We start from the raw sequence: 18,546 nt of genomic DNA, 5'->3' as shown, positions 1-18,546 counted from the left end.
CTGCCCCTCACCCACCCCCATAGCCCCACGTGCCTACCAGGTCTCTGTCTCTCTGTGAGTGAAGCTTATTTTTTGCTTTGGAGAGATTAGATTTCACTAGATAAGTGTTTGAAGTTCTGCTTTGGGCCAGAGATTCAGCTCTGGAAATAGTTTTCTAGACTGGCCTTTCCCCAGATTTATGAAGGAGTGTTGCTGGTTCCAGGTGTGAGGCTTCTGCCAGGGTGTGGTTTCCCCAGACCCCACAGGTTGAAACCTTGCCTTCAAAAACTATAGGCCATTAACAGCAATGCAGGGATCACAGGCACACGGCCAGAGATACTGCAGATCTGGGCCATGCCCAGGCCCTGCCTCACTATCCCAGGGTTGGGGAGCAGCCTTGGGAGGTGGGAAGAAGCAGAGCCAGATTGTAAAGGGTTCCTGTTGACATGCATTCGTGAGGGGGTGGGAGGGCACTTCCTGTTGGTTATAGGTGGCTCTGTTCCCAGATGTGTATGTCATAGAATAAGAAACTAGGAGTTTGCAGTTCAGAAAACATACTCTGTGATTTTCTCACTAAGTCCTAACAGAACTCTTATTTCCCATGTTGTAAATGGAGATTACAAATGACCTGGCCCAAGGCCACACAGCCACTTACATGGTAGAACAGGAGTTTATACCCCTACTAATCTGAACAAATCTCAGTTTCCTTCTCCTTTGGCCTGTTAGAGGGGGAAGAAAAACAGAGAGGTCTTGAATATCAGCAAACATCAGTGAATCCACTTACTCTCCCTGGAATCTCTTTCAGGGGGGAGGTCCTGGCCAAAGCTGGCACTGGAGAGACAATCCTGTACGCAGACATAGGTAAGACCTGTCCGGCACAGGTGAGGCCTCTGGCGTCCCAGTGCTCTGAGGCCAGATTCCATAGCTGGTGCAGCCCCTGTCACCTGGAGGAGTTCTTTGTCCCCCTCCCCGCCCCCCCCCCCCCCCCCCCCCCCGCCGCACCCACATGCTCCATTTGTCCTTGATTTATCCTTGGTTCTTTGGTTGCGTCCAGGGGGTTATAGTTCAGCTTGGGTTTTTTGGGTTTGGCCCCAAATGACTCCAGGGGCCATGCCCAGCCCTCTGCCTCTCGGCAAGGCCTGCATTACTGGGTTACTTGTTGAGCCTCTGGTGGTTTTTATGGTGTTTGGGGAAAAGCAGTCCTTTTGGTTAGTGAAGAGTTTCATGTTATCAATAGTAAACTTTCCTGTTTTTGCAGACCTGAAGAAGGTGGCTGAAATACGGCAGCAAATTCCCATTTTTAACCAGAAGCGATCAGACCTCTATGCAGTGGAGGCAAAAAAGCCTTAAGGTTATGTTTCCAATGTACCACGGAATAGGGAGATGTGTTTCTGCAACATCATCAATTCCTGCTGAATGCTGTACTGGAGATCCTTTTCCTAACTGGGAACTCTCTGTTACCATGAGGAACTTCAGCACACTGGTACCTCCACACCGTGTTAAATAGTCAAAAGGACTAGGCTGGCACTGAAGAGCAGAAGGAGAAGCGGGTAGCTCTAAACCTTACACTGCTTCAAAGCAGTTGGTAAAAGTGTCAGACTTGGGTATTCTGGTGGTTGATTGACCTGATACAAATGTATTTGCATCACAAACCTCTCACCTCATTGCTGGAACTGGAATCCACACGCAGAAAACTGGCACACTCTTTCTCCAGCAGTACCTTCAGTTAGTTTTTAGTCTGTGAGTAGCTGTGGGGAAGCAAGGTGATGGATCCTTGGTATTTGCTGGAGGAGATGGCAGCCCCTGTAGCAGCCTTCAAGAAGGAGCTAAAGAGTCAACCCCAAACCCTCCTGGCCTTAGGGAAGGATGGTGTCACCAGTGAGCCCGTGGGAGGAGGCAGTGGCAGCATTTGGTCAAGGCAACAAGTATGTCTCCAAAAAAAGAGATTTTTCTTGATAGGAGTGTCTGAAAGTCTCTCTCTCTCTTTTTTTTTTTTCTCCCTAGTAATTCTACCTTCCAAAGGCAAGTTTTTAACCTCGTGGTTCTCAGAATTCTTTTGCACAATTAAAAATTAAGAATTTCAGTGAGCTGCTATTTATGTATATTATAGCTAGCAGTCATGTTTGACCAGCTGTCTGAGAAAAAGCCCTGACTTTGTAGCAGCATTTGCCACTTTCTGTGGTGTAAATACTTCCACCATGGGCAAGTTCCATCTGTCAGTATGACACCTCTGCACATAAAGTAGGGAGCATATGTGCACCATCTGACACGTGTGTACATCCAGGAAACCCCTTTAATCAAGGTTATGATCACACCCACCACCCCCAGAAGTTTCCCTGTGTTCTTTTATAATTCCTATAGCTACTCCTCTTGTTCCCAGGTGATTACTGTTTGGCTTTGTCACTATAGATTACTTTGAATTTTATAGCATTATGTAAAAATGGACTCGTGTTATATCAATATATACTTTTCGTCTTTCATTATCATTGGGAGATATGCCCATGTGTATGCATCAGTAATTCATTCCTTCCTTATTGCTGAGTAGTGGTCTGTTATGTGGAATAACTTTCTCCACCTGTTGACATGCATTTGAGTTTCCAGGTTTTGTCTATTACGAATAAAGCCTCTCGTACAAGTCGTTCATTTCTCTTGAGTGAGATATCTAGGAGTGAAGTGAAATGCTGGGGTTATGCCTGTGTTTCACTGCCCAGCTGGTTTTGAAGGTGCTTGTGCTGTCATTATACGTCACTCAGCTGTCTGTCAGAGTCCAGGTGTGCTCCACATCCCCACCAACACTCGGTGTGACTAGTCTTATTAATTTCTTCCATTTTCATGGGCATGTAATGTCATTTCATTGTGGTTTTAATTTATATTTCCCTAATCAATAATAATGCTGAGTATCTTTTCATGTACATCTTTGTTTATCTATCTTCTTTGGTAGTGTCTGTTCATCTCTTTCCCGCATATTTTTATTGGGCTATTGATTAATATGAGTTCTTTATATACTCTTGATAAAGGTCCTTTTTCAGGTATTAATGTTTTTGCAGATACATTCTCCAAGTCTGAGAGAAACACGTCATTTCATTTTTTAAAGAGCATTACTTAAAAAGCAAAGGTTTTTAATTTTCATGAAGACTGATTAATTTTCTTCTTTTGAAGTTTGTCTTTTTAAAGTTGTATTTATGTAAATGTATTTATGCATTATCTAAATCATCAAATACAAGGTCACGAAGACTATCTTATTTAAGTCTATAATTCATTTTGAATTGTTAATCTTTCTTTATGGTGTAAGAGTCTTTTTTTTTTTTGGTCTATAGTTGCCAGTTTTACCCTATGCCTATTGAGTATTGTTGGCATCTTCAGGAAAAGTGTATTGGCCATATATATCTCAGTCTAGTTGTGGACTCTATTTCATCAATATTCTCTATATCTTTTACGAGAAACTAACTGCATTGATTGCTATAGCTTCATAATAAGTGTTTTTTAAAAAATACTTTATGTATTTTTAGAGTGGGGAAGGGAGGGAGAAAAAGGGAGAGAAACATCGATGTGTGGTTGGCTCTCTTGCGCCCCCTACTGGGGACCTGTCCTGCAACCCAGGTATGTGCCCTGACAGGGAATTGAAACAGCAACCTTTTGGTTCACAGGCTGGCACTCAATCCACTGAGCCACACCAGCCAGGGCTATAAGTCTTAAAGCCAGGTAATATTAGCCCTCTGACATTTTTTTTTCAAAATTGTTTTGACTATTCTAAGTCATTTGTATTTCTATGTAAATTTCAAATCAAGTTGTAAATTTTTATGGAAAAGTCTGTAGGGATTTTGATCGGGATTACATCAACTCTTAAGGGCAGTTTGGGGGGGAAATTGACATCTTAACAATACTGAAACCCGGACCCACGAACATAAGATGTCACCTCAGTTATTTAGGTCTTCTTTAGTTTCTCTTAGCAGTGCTTAGTAGTTTTACAGTGAAGAATGCAGGGGATTTTTTTTGTCAAATGTATCCCCAAGGACTGCAATTTTTTTTTGTCTATATGTAGTATTGTTTTGTAAACTTCAGTGTCCAATTTTTCACTGCTAGTATATAAAATATAATTTATGTATTTGATCTTGTATCCTGAAATCTTGTTAAACTCAATTTAGTAGCTTTTGGGGGGGTAGATTCTATATTATTTTTTAAAAATAGATGATCATGCCTACAAATAAAGTTTATAAAATAAAGAAGCTTCTTCCTTTTCAGTCTTGTCCCCTTTTATTTTTTCTGGTTTATGGCATCAGCTAGAACCTTCAGTACAGTGTTGAATAGAAAATCACTGAGTGGACATACTTTCATTGGTCCTGACCACATAGAGAAAGCATTTGTTCCTTATAGATGCCCGCCTTCAGCTTGGGAATTCCCTTCTCTTCCTAGTGTGCTGGGAGTTTTTATCAGGAAAGGATGCTGGATTTTTTTCAGATGCCACTTCTGCCTTTATTGAGATGAGCACATCTTTTCTCTTTAGTTTGTTTTTATCATGAATTACATTGATTTTTCAATAGTAAACCAGTCTTGTGTTTCTGTGATAAACTTCACTTGACCACAATATATTAAATTAAGTTCCTTTTTTATTTATTGTTGGATTTAATTTAGTAACATTTTGAGAATTTTTGTGTCTATGTTCGTAAGGTATGTTGGTCTATAGTTCTTTTTATTTTTCTTGTAATACTTCTGTCAGGTGTAGGTCTCAGGGTCTGCTGGCCTAAATGATTGGAACGTGCTCACTCCTCTTCAGTGGTCTGGGAGAACTGCGGTAACTTGTTTGCATCTTGCCTCCAGATTTGATTGTGGCTGGAGGTTTATATATTTTATTGATCTTTTCATAGAACCAGTTTTTGGTTCCATTGATTTTTATCTGTTTTAAAAATTTGATTTTATTAATTTCTGATCTTATTTTCTTCTACTTGCTTTGGGTTTCATTTGCTCATTTTCAGATTTTTCTTAAAGTGGATTCTGAGTCTCACTAATTGAAGACCTTTCCTCCTTTCCAGTAGGTGTTTAGTGCTACAAAACGTCCTCTAAGTAGTGCTTTAGTTGCATCCCCAACCTTAGATACGTTGTGTTCTGATTTTCATTCAGTTTAAAATATTGTGTAATTTCTCTTCTGATTTCTTTTCGTGTGATCCAGGGGTTATTTATGTTATTTAGTTGCTAAATATTTGGGGGTTTTGCAAATCATTGTTACCGATTGGTAATTTAATTCCATTGTAGCCAGATAACATACCTTGTGTAATTTGAATTCTTTTAAATATATTGAGACTTGTTTTATAGCCCAGAGCACGATCTCTTGTAGTAACTGTTCCATGTGCAGTAGAAAAGATTGTGTGTTCCACAGTTGTTTGGCAGATGGTTCTGTAAATGCCTATTGGGTCACATCGGTTGGTAGTGTTTTTAAGTCTTCTATAGCTGTACTGATTTTCTGTCTAGTATCTCATGAAGTTGTTAACAGAGGGGTGTTGATACATGCAGGTATAATTGTGGATTGTCTATCATTACAGTTTTATCAGTTTCGTCTTCATGTATTCTGAAGCTTTGTTACTAAGTTCATAAATAATTACTGTTACATCATCTTGATGATTTGGCCCTTTTCCCTTATGATATATTGCAGTATTATTTTTTGCTCTAAAATAACTTTGATATTAATAACACCACTCTAACTTTCTTTCCATTATTATTACCATATGCCTTTTTCAACCCATCCTTTTGACTTTTTTAAAAATTGAACTTCCTGGGATGACATGAGTTGATAATAACATTATGTAAGTTTCAGGTGTACATTTAGGATATGACATCTGTATACTTTGCATTTGACCCCTTACCCTCTTTGTCCTCACCCCACCCTTTTTCCTCTCTGGTAACCACCATTGTGTTGTCTATATCTTGGAGCTTTTTTGTTTGCTTGTTTTTTCATTTGTTGCTTTTGTTTTATATCTCATGTGTATGAGTGAAGTCATACAGTTCTCCTTTTCTTTCTAACTTATTTCTCTTGGTAAAGTACTCTTATGATCCACCCATGATGTAAATGGCAATGTTTCTTCTTTTACATGGCTGAGTAGTATTCCATTATATGTATTTACTACATCTTTATCCAATGTCCATCAACAGACACTTAAGTTGTTTACATGTCTTGGCTGTTGTGACTAATACTGCAGTGAACATAAGGGTACATACATCTTTACGAGTAAGAGTTTTCAAATTTTGTAGGTAGATACCCAGAGGAGGAATTGTTGGGTCATATGGTAGCTCTCTTCTCAAGTTTGGGGGCAATCTGCATACTGGTTTTCATCGTGGCTGCACCAAATTTGCATTCCCACCAGCGGGGTGCCAGGGTTCCCTTCTCTCCACACCCTCGCCAGCACGTGGTATTTCTTGTCATTGATAATTACCATTCTCATAGGTATGAGGTGGTATCTTGAGGTTTGGACTTGCATTTCTCTTATAACTAGTGATGTTGAGCATATTTTAATATATCTGTTGACTGCCTGTGTGTCTTCCTTGGAAAAGTGTCTGTTCAGGTCCTCTGCCTGTTTTTTCAGCTGGGTTATTTTTGTTGTCGAATTATGTGACTTCCTAATAAAATTTTAGATATTAGCCCCTTATCAGAGGTATTGTTTGCAATTATTCTCTCCCATTCAGTTGCTTGCTTTTTTGTTGTTGATTTCTTTGGCTTTGCAGAAGCTCTTTAGTTTAATATAGTCCCTTCTTTTATTTTTGCTTTTACTTTCCTTGCTTTTGGGGATGAGTTCCTAAAAACCCCTCTGAGACCAAGATCCATAACATTAGTGCTTACGTTGTCTTCTATGCATTTTATTGTTTCAGGCCTTATATTTAATCACTGATCCATTTTGAGTTAAATTTTGGGCATCGTGTTAGATAACAGTCTAGTTTCATTCTTTTGCAAGTGGTTTTCTAGTTTCCCCAAAACTATTTATTGAAGAGACTTTCCTTTCTCCATTGTATGTTTTTGGCTCCTTTGGTGAAAATTAGTTGCCCATATGTGTGTGGGTTTAATTCTCTTCCATTGGTCTGTGTTTTTCCAGTACCATACTGTTTTAATCACTGTAGCTTTATAGTATAGTTTGAAGTCAGGGAGTGTGATACCTTTGGTTTGGTTCTTTTTTCTCAGGAATGCTTTTGCTGTTTGGGACCTTTTGTGGTTCTATACAATTTTGAGGATTTTTTTGTACTCTTTCTGTAAAAAATGCCATTGGGATTTTGATGGCAATTGCATTAAATATGTGTACTGCTTTAGGTAATATGGCCTTTTAAAAAAGTATATCTATTTATTTAGAGGGGAAAGGAGGGAGAAAGGGAAAGAAATATCCATGTGAGAGAGAGACATCAATCAGTTGCCTCCCATATGCTCCTGACCGGGGACCAAACCCGCAACCTAGGCATATTCCCTGACCGGAAATTGAACCAACTAACTTTTGGCTTTTGGGGACGATGCCCATCCAACTGAGCCACACTGGCCAGGGTGGTAATATGGCCTTTTTAACAATGTTAATTCTTCCAGACCACGAACACAGGATATCTGTCCATTTCTTTGTGTATCGTTCAGTTTCTTCCAACACTGTCATGTAGTTATCAGTGTGCAGGTCTTTCACTTCCTTTGTTAATTTTTTTCCTAGGTATTTCATCCTTTTTGTTGCAATCGTTAATGAGATTGTTTCCTTTATTTCTGTTTATGATACTTTATTGTTAACATATAGGAATGCAATAGATGTTTGTATATTGACTTTGTATCCTATAACTTTGTTGTATCTGTTTATTATTTTCTGACAGTTTTGGCAGAGTCTTTAGGAGTTTTCTATATTTGGAATCCTGTCATCTGCAGATAGTTTTAATTCTTCATTCCCAGTTTGGATGCCTGTCATTTCTTTATGTTGTCCAGGTGTTTTGGCTACGGCTTCCACTGCTATGTTGAATAACAGTGGCGAAAGTGGGCATTCTTGTTCCTGGTCCTAGATGAAAAGCTTTTAGCTTTCACCACTGAGTAGGATGTTACTGAGGGTTTGTCATAGTGGCCTTTATTATGTTGAGCCACTTTTCTTCTATACCCATTTTATTGAGTGTATTCATCATAAATGTATGTTGTTTCTTGTCGAAAACATCATACACTTTTTATCTTTTTTTAATGTTGCGTATCACAGCTTGATTCGCAGGAGTTGAACCATCCTTGTGTCACTGGAATGAGGTGGATCGTGATGTGTGATTCTTTTAATGAATTGGTGTGTTCAGTTTGCTACAGTTTTGTTTAGGATTTTTGTATCTCCAGTCATCAGAGATATTGGCCTCTAAGTTTTTAGAATCAGGGTAATATTGCACTTCAGAAAATGAGTTAGGAAGTATTCCCTCCTCTTCAGTTTTTGGGAAGAAGTTAACAAGGATTGGTATTAAATTTTCCTTGAGTATTTGGTAGAAGTCACTAATGAAGCCATCTGGTCCCGAACATTTGTTTTTTGGGGGAGACGTTTTTGACTACTGTTTTTTTTTTTTCTTTTTTCTTTTAACAACTGATAGTCAATTTATTACAAACGTTGGTTTAAGCATCTGCAGTGGTGAGTTCAGCCTGCACTCCTGGTTCAATACTGACAAGTAATCTACTTAACAGTCTCAGAAGGACTTTGCAAGTCAGTGAGGATCCTGTGGATCCTCACCTGGAAATGATTCTAAGTCTGTGCACCCAAAACGAATACAGAATAATATTGAATGTTAAATCTGCCCCAGGGAGTTTTTCTTAACAGTGATTCTCAGTGTTGGTAGGGGTCTGAACCGGCTCTTTCACATGGAGGCTCTCGTCCTTCGCACCTCTGACCAAGTCAGCACACCTCCTCCGGAGACTACATCGCTGCTGTTTAGAGTAATTCTAGTTTGGTGAGTCACCTCTGGTTCCATGGGTGTCTTTCCCAGTGCCTCTGAAAGCCACGGCTATGGCTTTCTGACCCCCATCTTCCTCAGTGAGAGCAAACAGGTGGGAAGGAGGAGCAGAAGAGGGCGGAACAGAGCCCCACTGCGGCTGCTGCCGAGTCTTCCTCAGTCGGCTACTGTTTCACTTTCTTTACCTGTCATCGATCCATTTAGTTTTTCTAACTCTTAATGATTTGGTCTAGGAATACTATATATTTCTAAGAATTTGTCAATTATTTCTAGGTTTTTGGTGGCATATAGCTTTTCAGAGTATTCTTGTGTAAGCCTTTGTATTTCTGTGGTGTCCACTGTAACTTCTCTTTCATTTCTGATTTATTTTTTCAGTGTATTTGTTTTTATTTTATTTTTCCCATTCATTTACCCCCATATACCCTCTCCTCCCTGCAGTTACCACACTGTTGTCCATGTCCATAAGTCCTTTTTGCTTGATGCCTCCACCCCTCAACCTTCCCGCATCCACAGAACTATCAGCCTGTTCTCTATGAGTCTGTCTCTGTTTGTTTATTAGATTGCACATGAGTGAAATTGTGTGGTATTTGCTGCTAACTGGATTATTTCACTTAGCATAATGTTCTCCAGGTCCGTCCATGCTATCACAAAGGGTAAAATTCTCATTGTTACAGCTGAGTAGAATTCCATTGTGTAAAGGTTCCATAGTTGTTTCATCCACTCCTCTACTGACGGACACTTGAGCTGCTTCTGTGTCGTTTGTCGTGGCAATTGTAAATAACGCTACAATGAACATAGGGGTGCTTATGTTCCCTTGAATTAGTGTTTTGGGTTTCATTCTGGTGGGATCACTGGGTCAAAAGGCAGATAAATTTATAATTTTTTTGAGGTATCTCTGTACTGCTTTCCACAGTGGCTGCAGCAGTCTGCATTCCCACCAACAGTGCATGAGGGTTCCCCCTTCTCTACATCCTCACCAGCACTTGTTTGTTGATTTATTGGTGATAGTCATTTTGACAGGTGTGAGATGATACTTCATTGTGGTTTTAATTTGCATTTCTCTGATGATTAGTGATGTTGAGCATCTTTTCTTACGCCTATTGGCCATCAGTATGTCCTCTTTGGAGAAGTGTCTGTTCAGGTTCTTGGCCCATTTTATAATTGGATTGTTTATATATTTGGTGTTTTATAAGTCCTTTATAGATTTTGGATATTATCCCCTTATAAGATGTATCAGTGAATATGTTCTCCCATGCAGTGGGTTGTCTTTTTATTTTGTTGATGGTCTCCTTTGCTGTGCATAATCTTTTCAGCTCAAGGTAGTCCCATTTGTTTATTTTTTTCTTTTGTCTCCCCTGCCTGAGGAGATACATCAGAAAAATACTGCTATGAGCAGTGTCTGAGATGTTACTGCCTATGTTGTATTCTAGGATTTTTATGTTTTTTGGTCTAATATTTAAGTCTTTAATCCATTTCGAATTTATTTTTGTTTGTGTCATGAGAAGGTGGTCTAGTTTCATTTTTCTGCACATATCTGTCCAATCTTCCCAACACCATTTATTGAATAAACTATCTATTGAATAACTTGCTTCCTCTGACAAATATTAATTGACCATAAAGGCGTGGGGTTTATTTCTGGGCTCTCTGTTCTGTCCCATTGATCTGTGTGTCTGTGTTTATGCCAGTACCAGGCTGTCTTGATTTCTATGGCCTTCCAGTTTAATGTTAGGTAGCATGATTCCTCCAACTTTGTTTTTCTTTCTCAAGGTCGCTGTTGCTTTTTGGGGCCTTTTGTGGTTCCATATAAGTTTTTTAAATATTTGGTCAAGTCCTGTGAAACATGTCATTGGTATCCTGATAGAAATGGCATTCAATCTACAGATCGCTGTGGGCAGTGAGGACAGTTTAATGATGTTAATTCTTCCTGCCCATGAGCACAGTGTGTGTTTCCACTTGTATCTTCTTCAGTGTCTTACAGTTTTCCAAGTGCAGGTCTTTTACATCCTTGGTTAGGTTATTCCTGGGTATTTTATTCTTTTTGAAACAGTGTTGAATGGGATTGTTTTCTTCATTTCCCTTTCTGTTCATTACTGGCATATAAAAATGCAGCTGATTTCTGGATATTAATTTTGTATCTGCTATTTGCTGAATTCACTTATCAGTTCTAGTACTTTCTTAGTGGTATCTTTGGGGTTCTCTCTGTACAGCATCATGTCATCTGCAAATAAAGACAGCTTTACTTCTTCCTTTCCAGTTTGGATGCCTTTTATTTCTTCTTGTCTGATTGGAGTGGCTCGGACTTCCAGTCCTGTGTTGAATAAGAGGTGAAAGTGAGCACCCTTGCCTTGTTCCTGATCTTAAGGGGAACAGTTACAGTTTTTGCCTGGTGGGTATTGTAAATAAAGCTGCAGTGAACAGAGGGGTTCAGATATTCTTTTGAATTAGTGTTACGGGTTTCTTTGGATATATTCCCAGAAGTGGGATTGCTGGCCATAAGGCAGTTCCTTTTTTAATTTTTTGAGGAAACTTCATGCTGTGGTCCCCAGTGGCTGCACCATAGTGGCTGCAGGCCCACCGACAGTGCTTGAGGGCGCCCTTTCCCCACATCCTCACCAACACTTGTAGTTTGTGGATTTGTTGACAACAGCCTTTGACAGTGTGAGGTGGTATCATTGTGGTTTTACTTTCATTTCTCTGATCATTAGTGATGTTGAGCATCTTTTCATGAGTCTGTTGGCCATCTGTATGTTCTCTCTAGAAAAGTTTCTCTTCATGTCCTCTGCCCATTTTTAATCGGATTTTTTTGTGTTCTTAATAAATTTTGGATATCACCCCCTTATCTTTTTAAGTTATGAAATCTATTTTGTGTGGTATTAGTAATTCTACATCTGCTTCCTCTGGATGCCATTCACTTGAAGCGTCACCTTCCACCCCTCACTCTGAGCCTGTGTTTGGAGCTCAGATGATTCCCCTGTAGGCAACATATAGTTGGGTCTTACCTTTTAATCCATCTGCTACTCCGTGCCTTTCTGTTGGTGAGTTCAGTCGATTTACACTGTGGGTGATTGCTGATATATGAGGACTAACTACAGAGATTTTATCTTTTGTTTTCGGATTGCTCTGTATCTCTGTTGTTTGTTTTCCCTTGTGATTCTGCTGTTTTGGTGTTGTATGATTTTTTCTGTTCGTTTTTTTATGTTATGTGTCAGTTCTGAGTTTTTGTCCTGTGATTACTATTAGGTCTGTGTAAAATGTCTCACACACAATAGATGTGTTTCATCTGATGACCTCTCTGCTTCCATCATATGTAACATTCAGTCCTTTTTCTCATCCCCTTTTTTATTTTGTTGTCACAAATTGTCCCTTTTTATTTGTGCATTAATTACAAAATTACCGTGCTTGTAGTTATCTTTAATTCCCCCTTTCCCTCCTCAAACCTTTGTTATAACTGTTTCATATACTATTCTAAAAGACATTTATAGTTTTCTGCTTCTGTCTCCTGTAAGGCGTTTTACTCAAAGCTTTGTGTATGCTTGTCTTTGTTTCTAGCGAAATAGCTCCTTTTAACAGTTCTTGTAATGCTGGCCTCTTGGTGGTCAATGCTCTTAGTTTTTAGTTGTCTGGAAAAGCCTTTATTTCTCCTTCATATCTAAAGGATACTTTTGCTGGGTATATTATCCTTGGCTGATGGTTCCTGTCTTTCATTCTTTTTAATATTTCCTTCCACTTTTGTTTTGTAATGTTTCTACTGAGAAATCTTACAGTAATTTAATGGGGTTTCCTTTTTAAGTTAGTCTTTTTCCCTCGGGCTGCCTTGATAATTCCTTGTCATTTATTTTTGACAGTCTGAATGAGATGTCTTGAAGAACATCTTTTTGCATTGATACAATTAAGTGTCCTATTACCTTCCTGTATTCTAGAGCCCAGTTCTTTCCATAGCAAAGGAAGTTCTCATCATTTTTTTAAGTAGGTTCTCTGTATCCTCACGTTGCTCTTTTTCCCCCACTGCATAATTAATGTCCAGAGCTTATAATATGACAGCCAGAGCTTTTACCCAGATTCAAGTTTATAAATTCTCATTTGGCTTGTGGGGCCAGTAGGGATACTTCTTGTCTTAATTTGATTTCTGGAAGACTTCATTCAAATCCTCAATGGCCATCTGATGAAATAAAATTAGTACTTCATCTTCTCCAGCTTTATCTCATATTGCTCGGTAATGGTCTTTGAGAGGAACAAAAAACTCAGCACAACTTCTCACATCTTCTTTTTCTTTGGCATCCACTGGGGTACTAGACTTATCCCCTGGAACAGGAACGTTAGGGCATTCAAGTTTTTCTCGAAGTTCTCTACCAAACTGGTCTTCGCTATATTGGCCTTGCAGTAAGCCCAGTGACAGCAGGTGGATTCTCGGTAGAGTAGCCAACCTGGAGGTGCCGCTGTCATTCCAGGATTTCAGGGAGGTAGCAGTGGCCGCCTGGTCCTGGGTTATGATCTCCCCAAAAGCTTCCCAGTCAATGGCCTTTAGAGAGTTTTTGCCTAGCCATCTTGAGATGCTTGACCAACCCCAGTGGCGCACAGTCCGCAGCCCCGGTGTTGCCCTTTCTAACGTATCGTTCTCATAGAGGTCTTTTATCATTTAACTGAGTTCTCTCTCTCCTTCCTCCTGGGTCATTTCTAGGTTTCTGTCTTCAAGATCACTGATTCCCTGCTCTGTCTTGTCTACCCCATTTCCAGTGCTCTCTGCTGGGTTCATCTCCTTTATCGAGTTCTTCAACTGCAGCATTTTTGTTTGGTTCATTTCCTAGAGTTTAGTCTTTTTGGTAAAGTACTACTTTTGTTCATTGATTTCCTTCCTGAGCTCTTTGAACTGCCTCTCTGAGTTTTCTTTTGCATCAGCGAGTTTCTTTATAACCGCAACCTTGAATTCTGTCATGTAAAACACCGTCCTCCATAGCTTTCAGTGTCCGGAGATTTCATTTTCTTTCTGTGCTCCCAAGTTACCTGGGTTGCTCGTGGTATTCGACAGGTGGTTTTTCTGCCCGCACATTTGAAGTAGTACTCTTTCCACGTTTGTAGTGTTTTGCTCTTAACAATTCAGCAGGTTGACAGCATACTCTTTGTTCACTATGTTGTAGGGGACGTCTCAGCTTTCTTTACCAGGCCCGGCCAGAGAGTGTGGGCATGAGAAGCAAGTTCACAATCTTGTGCTCCTCTCACTGCCCACGCCCAATACAGGCTGTTGGCATCCCTGTTTTAAGCTTCCCAGCCACCTTCACCTGGCGCTGTCCTGAAGAAGAGGGGGAAGGGAAATGCCTTTTCTTGGAGGGAAAGTGCTTCTGTCCCTTAGACTTCAGGCCTAGTGTGAAGGCTACAGCCCAGCTCCTCCGCTGCTCCCAAGCTCACTGGAGCCCTGTCGGCAGCACGCCGCCTGTCCTTCCCATCCTGCCTCCCCTGCTCGTTTCAGTACAGCCGCCTTAAGTGTCTCAGTGTGTAGGTCTTCCACGTGTTTGTGGGATAGGGCATCCTTTGTTGAATTATAGTTGTTCAAATTGTAAATTTAAGGGGGGAAATGATGGAATCCTCTCATTTAAGGGGGAAGATGATGCTGATGGTCCATCCTTTTAATTTTAACCTATTTGTCTCCATATTAAAAGTGGATTTCTTTTATGCAGCATGCACCTGGGTCATGCATTTTTATCCAATTTGACAATCTCTGTCTTTTACTTGGGGTGTTTAGACCAGTTTTGTGTCTGATGTGCTTATTGGTATGGGTGGATTTAAATTTGTATCATCTTTTCATTTTGTATTTATCCCATTTATTCATTTCCTATTCCCTTCTCCTTGTGAATTAACTGAGTCTCATTCTATGATTCACTTTATCTCTTATTGGACTATAAACTGTAATTCTTTGTTGTTTTAGTTGTTCAGGGTGTATAGTATGCATCCCTAACATACTAGTCTTCCCTCCAGTAATACCTACCAGTTGACATGTGAGAATCTGACAGTGGCACACTTCGCCCCCATTGGCACGCTTCAACGTGTGGATGCACCCATGATACAGTTTTTGTTTTAAATAGCCAGTGATCTTGTCGACTTTAAGTGTGTAAGAGCCTTATTGACATATTTACCATCTCTAGTACTCATTTTGTGTAGATCAATTTTCCTTCTGCTTGAAGGACTTCAACATTTCTTGTAATGTAGGTATGCTTGGTGATTAATTTTCAGCTTTTAAAATCTGTGTGAGAGTTTTCATTTTGCCTTCATTTTCTAGAAGGCATTTCCGCTGAGCACAGAATTCTGGATTCACCACGTCCGTTCCTCACAGCACCGCAGTCTGCGGCCGTCACACTCTGGCTTGCGTCCCACAGCCACTCCTACCCTTGCCCCTCGTAATTACCGTCTGTGTGACGGGGGCCCAGTTTCACCTTTGAGAATGTGATAGCTGGTCCAAATGAACCCTGAGTTTGTTCCCCTTTAAGTGGGAGAACATTGCAGTCTACAGTGTTTGACAAGTATTTTAACTTACTGCCCTATACTGACTTTTTAATGTTAGGCCATGGGTTTTTTTGAACACTCTGAAGTTGGAATCTGTCACCTGCAACTTAGATAAGATTTAGCTCATTGGAGTGACTCCCTCACAGGGATGATTATGTATGTTGAAATGTCCAGGGTGTGCTGCTTGACTTGGGCCTGGCTATTTGAAGTTGAGCTAATAACATAATGGGTGTTGTGCTGGTTGCAGATGAAGAAATTACTAACATCACAGGGTTTAAAATGACTAAGTAGTAGATTGTGACACCGTGCGGATTTTTAGGGACGGACTCCTTGCCACCAAAAGTTAGGTCTGTGCCACGCACACCAAGTAAAAGGGCTTAGACAAGAATTGAGGTTATAACTAGTGCTCCACTGGCTCTAGTTTTGTCTTTTTATGCTGCCTCTTCAGCACTGCTGGTTAGGTTTTGGTGGTCGGTGGTTTGATGAATCCAAGGGAAGCAGAGGGAAAAGATGTGTCTCTTGTGACGTCTGCACTGCACTGGTCACACACATTGCCAGTGCTGCGGGCTTACCTCTGTGTTGCAGTTTTCACATTTCATCGAATTACCCTCATTCAGCTGTCTCTTCTTGGGTGAAGGTTGGAGGATAGTTAAAGCTAGTTGTTGGAAGAGAATGCGCTTTAGGATAAAATGGTCTTGTTAAGAGCAGGAATTAAGAAGCCAAGCCTCAGATCTCCAGTCAAATAACTAAAACTAATACAGTATATAACTACAAGGATACTTATTCAATGATTACTTCGTATCCAGTTAATTCACCGAATGAACAAGGATATGAAGAACAGAGGAACATGTGGGCAGTGTTGTGGTTCTGCCTCTTCCTGAATATTCTAAAGCCCACATCTGTATTCCTTTGTGCTCAACTATTCTTACTACTATTGTGCTTACAGATTCACTCTCAAAGTTTCTCCCTCAAAACAAAAACCATGTCTGTAAAAAACTTTTCCACCCAGTTTCTTAAAGGACTCATTGCTGCTCACTTGTTCCTTTCTTGCAGTTACTTTCAGAAGCCCGCTGCCCCATCCTGCTCTCCCATCCCTGACACCTCCCCGGCAAACATGACTTAACGGTCTATTTGCAGGCCTGTGCTGCTTCTGTAACCCAATGCCATTGTGACCTTGGTGCTCCGGCCACCTTCTCATTGCTACCTTTGTCCCTTAGGTGTTGATGGGTCCAAGTTTTATTTTTACCGTTTTCAGTTTTAATTCTGTCCCGAAGTAATCTCATCAACATGCATGGTCTTAAATATGTGCTGAGAATTCTCAAACATGTAGCTCCATTATTGGTGTCTCAGCAGTTTAAAAAATTTTTTTTTTGCTGGAGTCTTAACTAGGATGGCTTATTTTCAGCTCAGACTCATAATGACCTTCACTTAGATTTTGGTTGTTTCCCATGTAAAAAGATCCTTGTCTAAGTCCGAGTTATCCCTCTAGTCTAGAGGAATTTATTCTCATCTGTTTCCACACCACATGGTATATAATCTTCGGCACCCTAACTGGAAATTCTCCATAATTAAAGATCATTTTCCCAACTCAAGTTCCTGGGAATTGAACTGGCAACCCTTTGGTTCTTAGGCCAGTGCTCAGTCCACTGAGCCACACGAGCCAGGGCCCAGCTCAAGTTCCTTAACTGAATCACATCGGCAAAGCTTATTTTTTGTCATATAAAGTAACAATCCCAGGTTCCAGGTGTAGCTATTTGGGGGGGGCGGGTATCATACATTCTACCAGTGTGTTATGACTTGCAAACAGATTTCAAGAATAGGTAGAAAAGCTTGAATGTAACATTTATTTGGTGAATTTACACATGAGGTCATTTACAAAAGTAAAGATACAGACAGATGCAGCTTTCAGTGCAGGTTAAAATATTTTTCAGAACAGGCAATTGTCCGTGAGGATCTGGAATGACAGTATTGAATGGCACATGCTTCGGTTTCCTCTGTGTTTTTCTACCCAACCCCAAGGGGTAGGAAGGGAGAAGAGTAGAAGAGAATATTAGTGTTCGTGTAAACACAGCCATGCAAATAAAAACTTTTTAAAAAAAATCAGGTTGTTCAGAGATGTAGAACATTTCTGTATTCAGAGGTTATCATGAGAGTAAGAGCTAAGATGCAGAATTCTCATACTTTCCATTATCCGCGTCATCTTAAATGATATTAACTGCCTCCGCTAATTAGAGGCCGCCTCAGTGTGTCCCAGTTAAAAGGGAGTAATTTCTAAGTTTCTAAAAAGACAGCATTTATAGACAAAATCTTTTTGGTTTCAATACGATAAAGCACCCTTTAAAAGAGGGGTAAAAGGCTCCTTTACTCCCAGCAATGTAAACTCTAATGAGATTTCATTTCCAGAAAAGTAAACTAAAGGCTTGATGTTTTCTGACTCTCCGGCTAAATAAATCTTCCCTCCCCAAAATAGGAGCCCCCTTGAGAACACAATGACCAGAAAAATGTAGCATATAAGCAAAAGGATGGTCTAGAAAAGTGGCAACTGGAAAAAATAAAAACAAAGTGATTTCTAAGTAAGAAGATGCGGTAAAGAGAAGGTAAACAAAACAAGAATTTGCTGTCAGTATCCCTAATGAAGACTTGGACATGGGCAGTCAGCCTTAAGAGACCTAGGTTCTCTTGAAACTGAGAGGCGCTCCCTGTGTGCTCAGCATCTTTGAAAATACTGGCTCAAAAGTCCTTGAGCACATTTAGCCACAGTTGAAGCACACTAAATGTCAGAAAATACTATGCTTCTGGCTCCAAGAATTAATACCTTTTTGAACCTTTAGTCACATTTTCTTCATTAGAAGTTTTAAGCTAATTAAATACTCCCACATATCACACTCCATCTTTATATATACAACCAACTTGCATTTTCTTTAAAAAGTACATTATTTAATAGCACTTATTACAGAAAATAGCCATGGGCAGTTAAAAACACTTCAATTTCACCTTACCTGTTACCTGGAGTCTTCCAGCACATGTATCATCAGAATATTTGCTTCTGCATAATTTATGAATACTATAAAAACCAGCTGTTAACTTTATGAATGACGTACATTATCCTTTAGAGTTGAAGGGGCTCAAAAGGCTTAAGAGTTGCCACTGAGT

At 40.0% G+C, this 18,546-nt stretch overlaps 1 protein-coding gene and 1 pseudogene across 2 annotated transcripts in view; one reads left to right on the top strand and one right to left on the bottom strand.

The window, feature by feature from the left end:
• The window catches only part of NIT2 (nitrilase family member 2), a 32,412-nt gene extending 14,296 nt beyond the window's left edge, over nucleotides 1-18,116 (top strand). For both annotated transcript variants that reach the window (XM_024558144.4, XM_045193528.3), the window contains 2 exons: nucleotides 785-840; nucleotides 1,238-18,116. In XM_024558144.4, coding sequence (XP_024413912.1) covers nucleotides 785-840; nucleotides 1,238-1,329 — 148 coding nt within the window. In that variant the 3' untranslated portion in view covers nucleotides 1,330-18,116. The remainder of the gene's footprint in view (nucleotides 1-784; nucleotides 841-1,237) is intronic.
• Nucleotides 12,965-13,534, bottom strand: LOC128780298 (ATP synthase subunit d, mitochondrial pseudogene; annotated as a pseudogene).
• Nucleotides 18,117-18,546: the final 430 nt, after the last annotated feature.

Source organism: Desmodus rotundus, chromosome 2 (assembly GCF_022682495.2).
Source record: "Desmodus rotundus isolate HL8 chromosome 2, HLdesRot8A.1, whole genome shotgun sequence".
In the NCBI taxonomy this organism is placed as follows: domain Eukaryota; kingdom Metazoa; phylum Chordata; class Mammalia; order Chiroptera; family Phyllostomidae; genus Desmodus; species Desmodus rotundus.
Note: the sequence above shows the minus strand (reverse complement) of the source record. Positions and strands in the feature narration are given on the sequence as shown.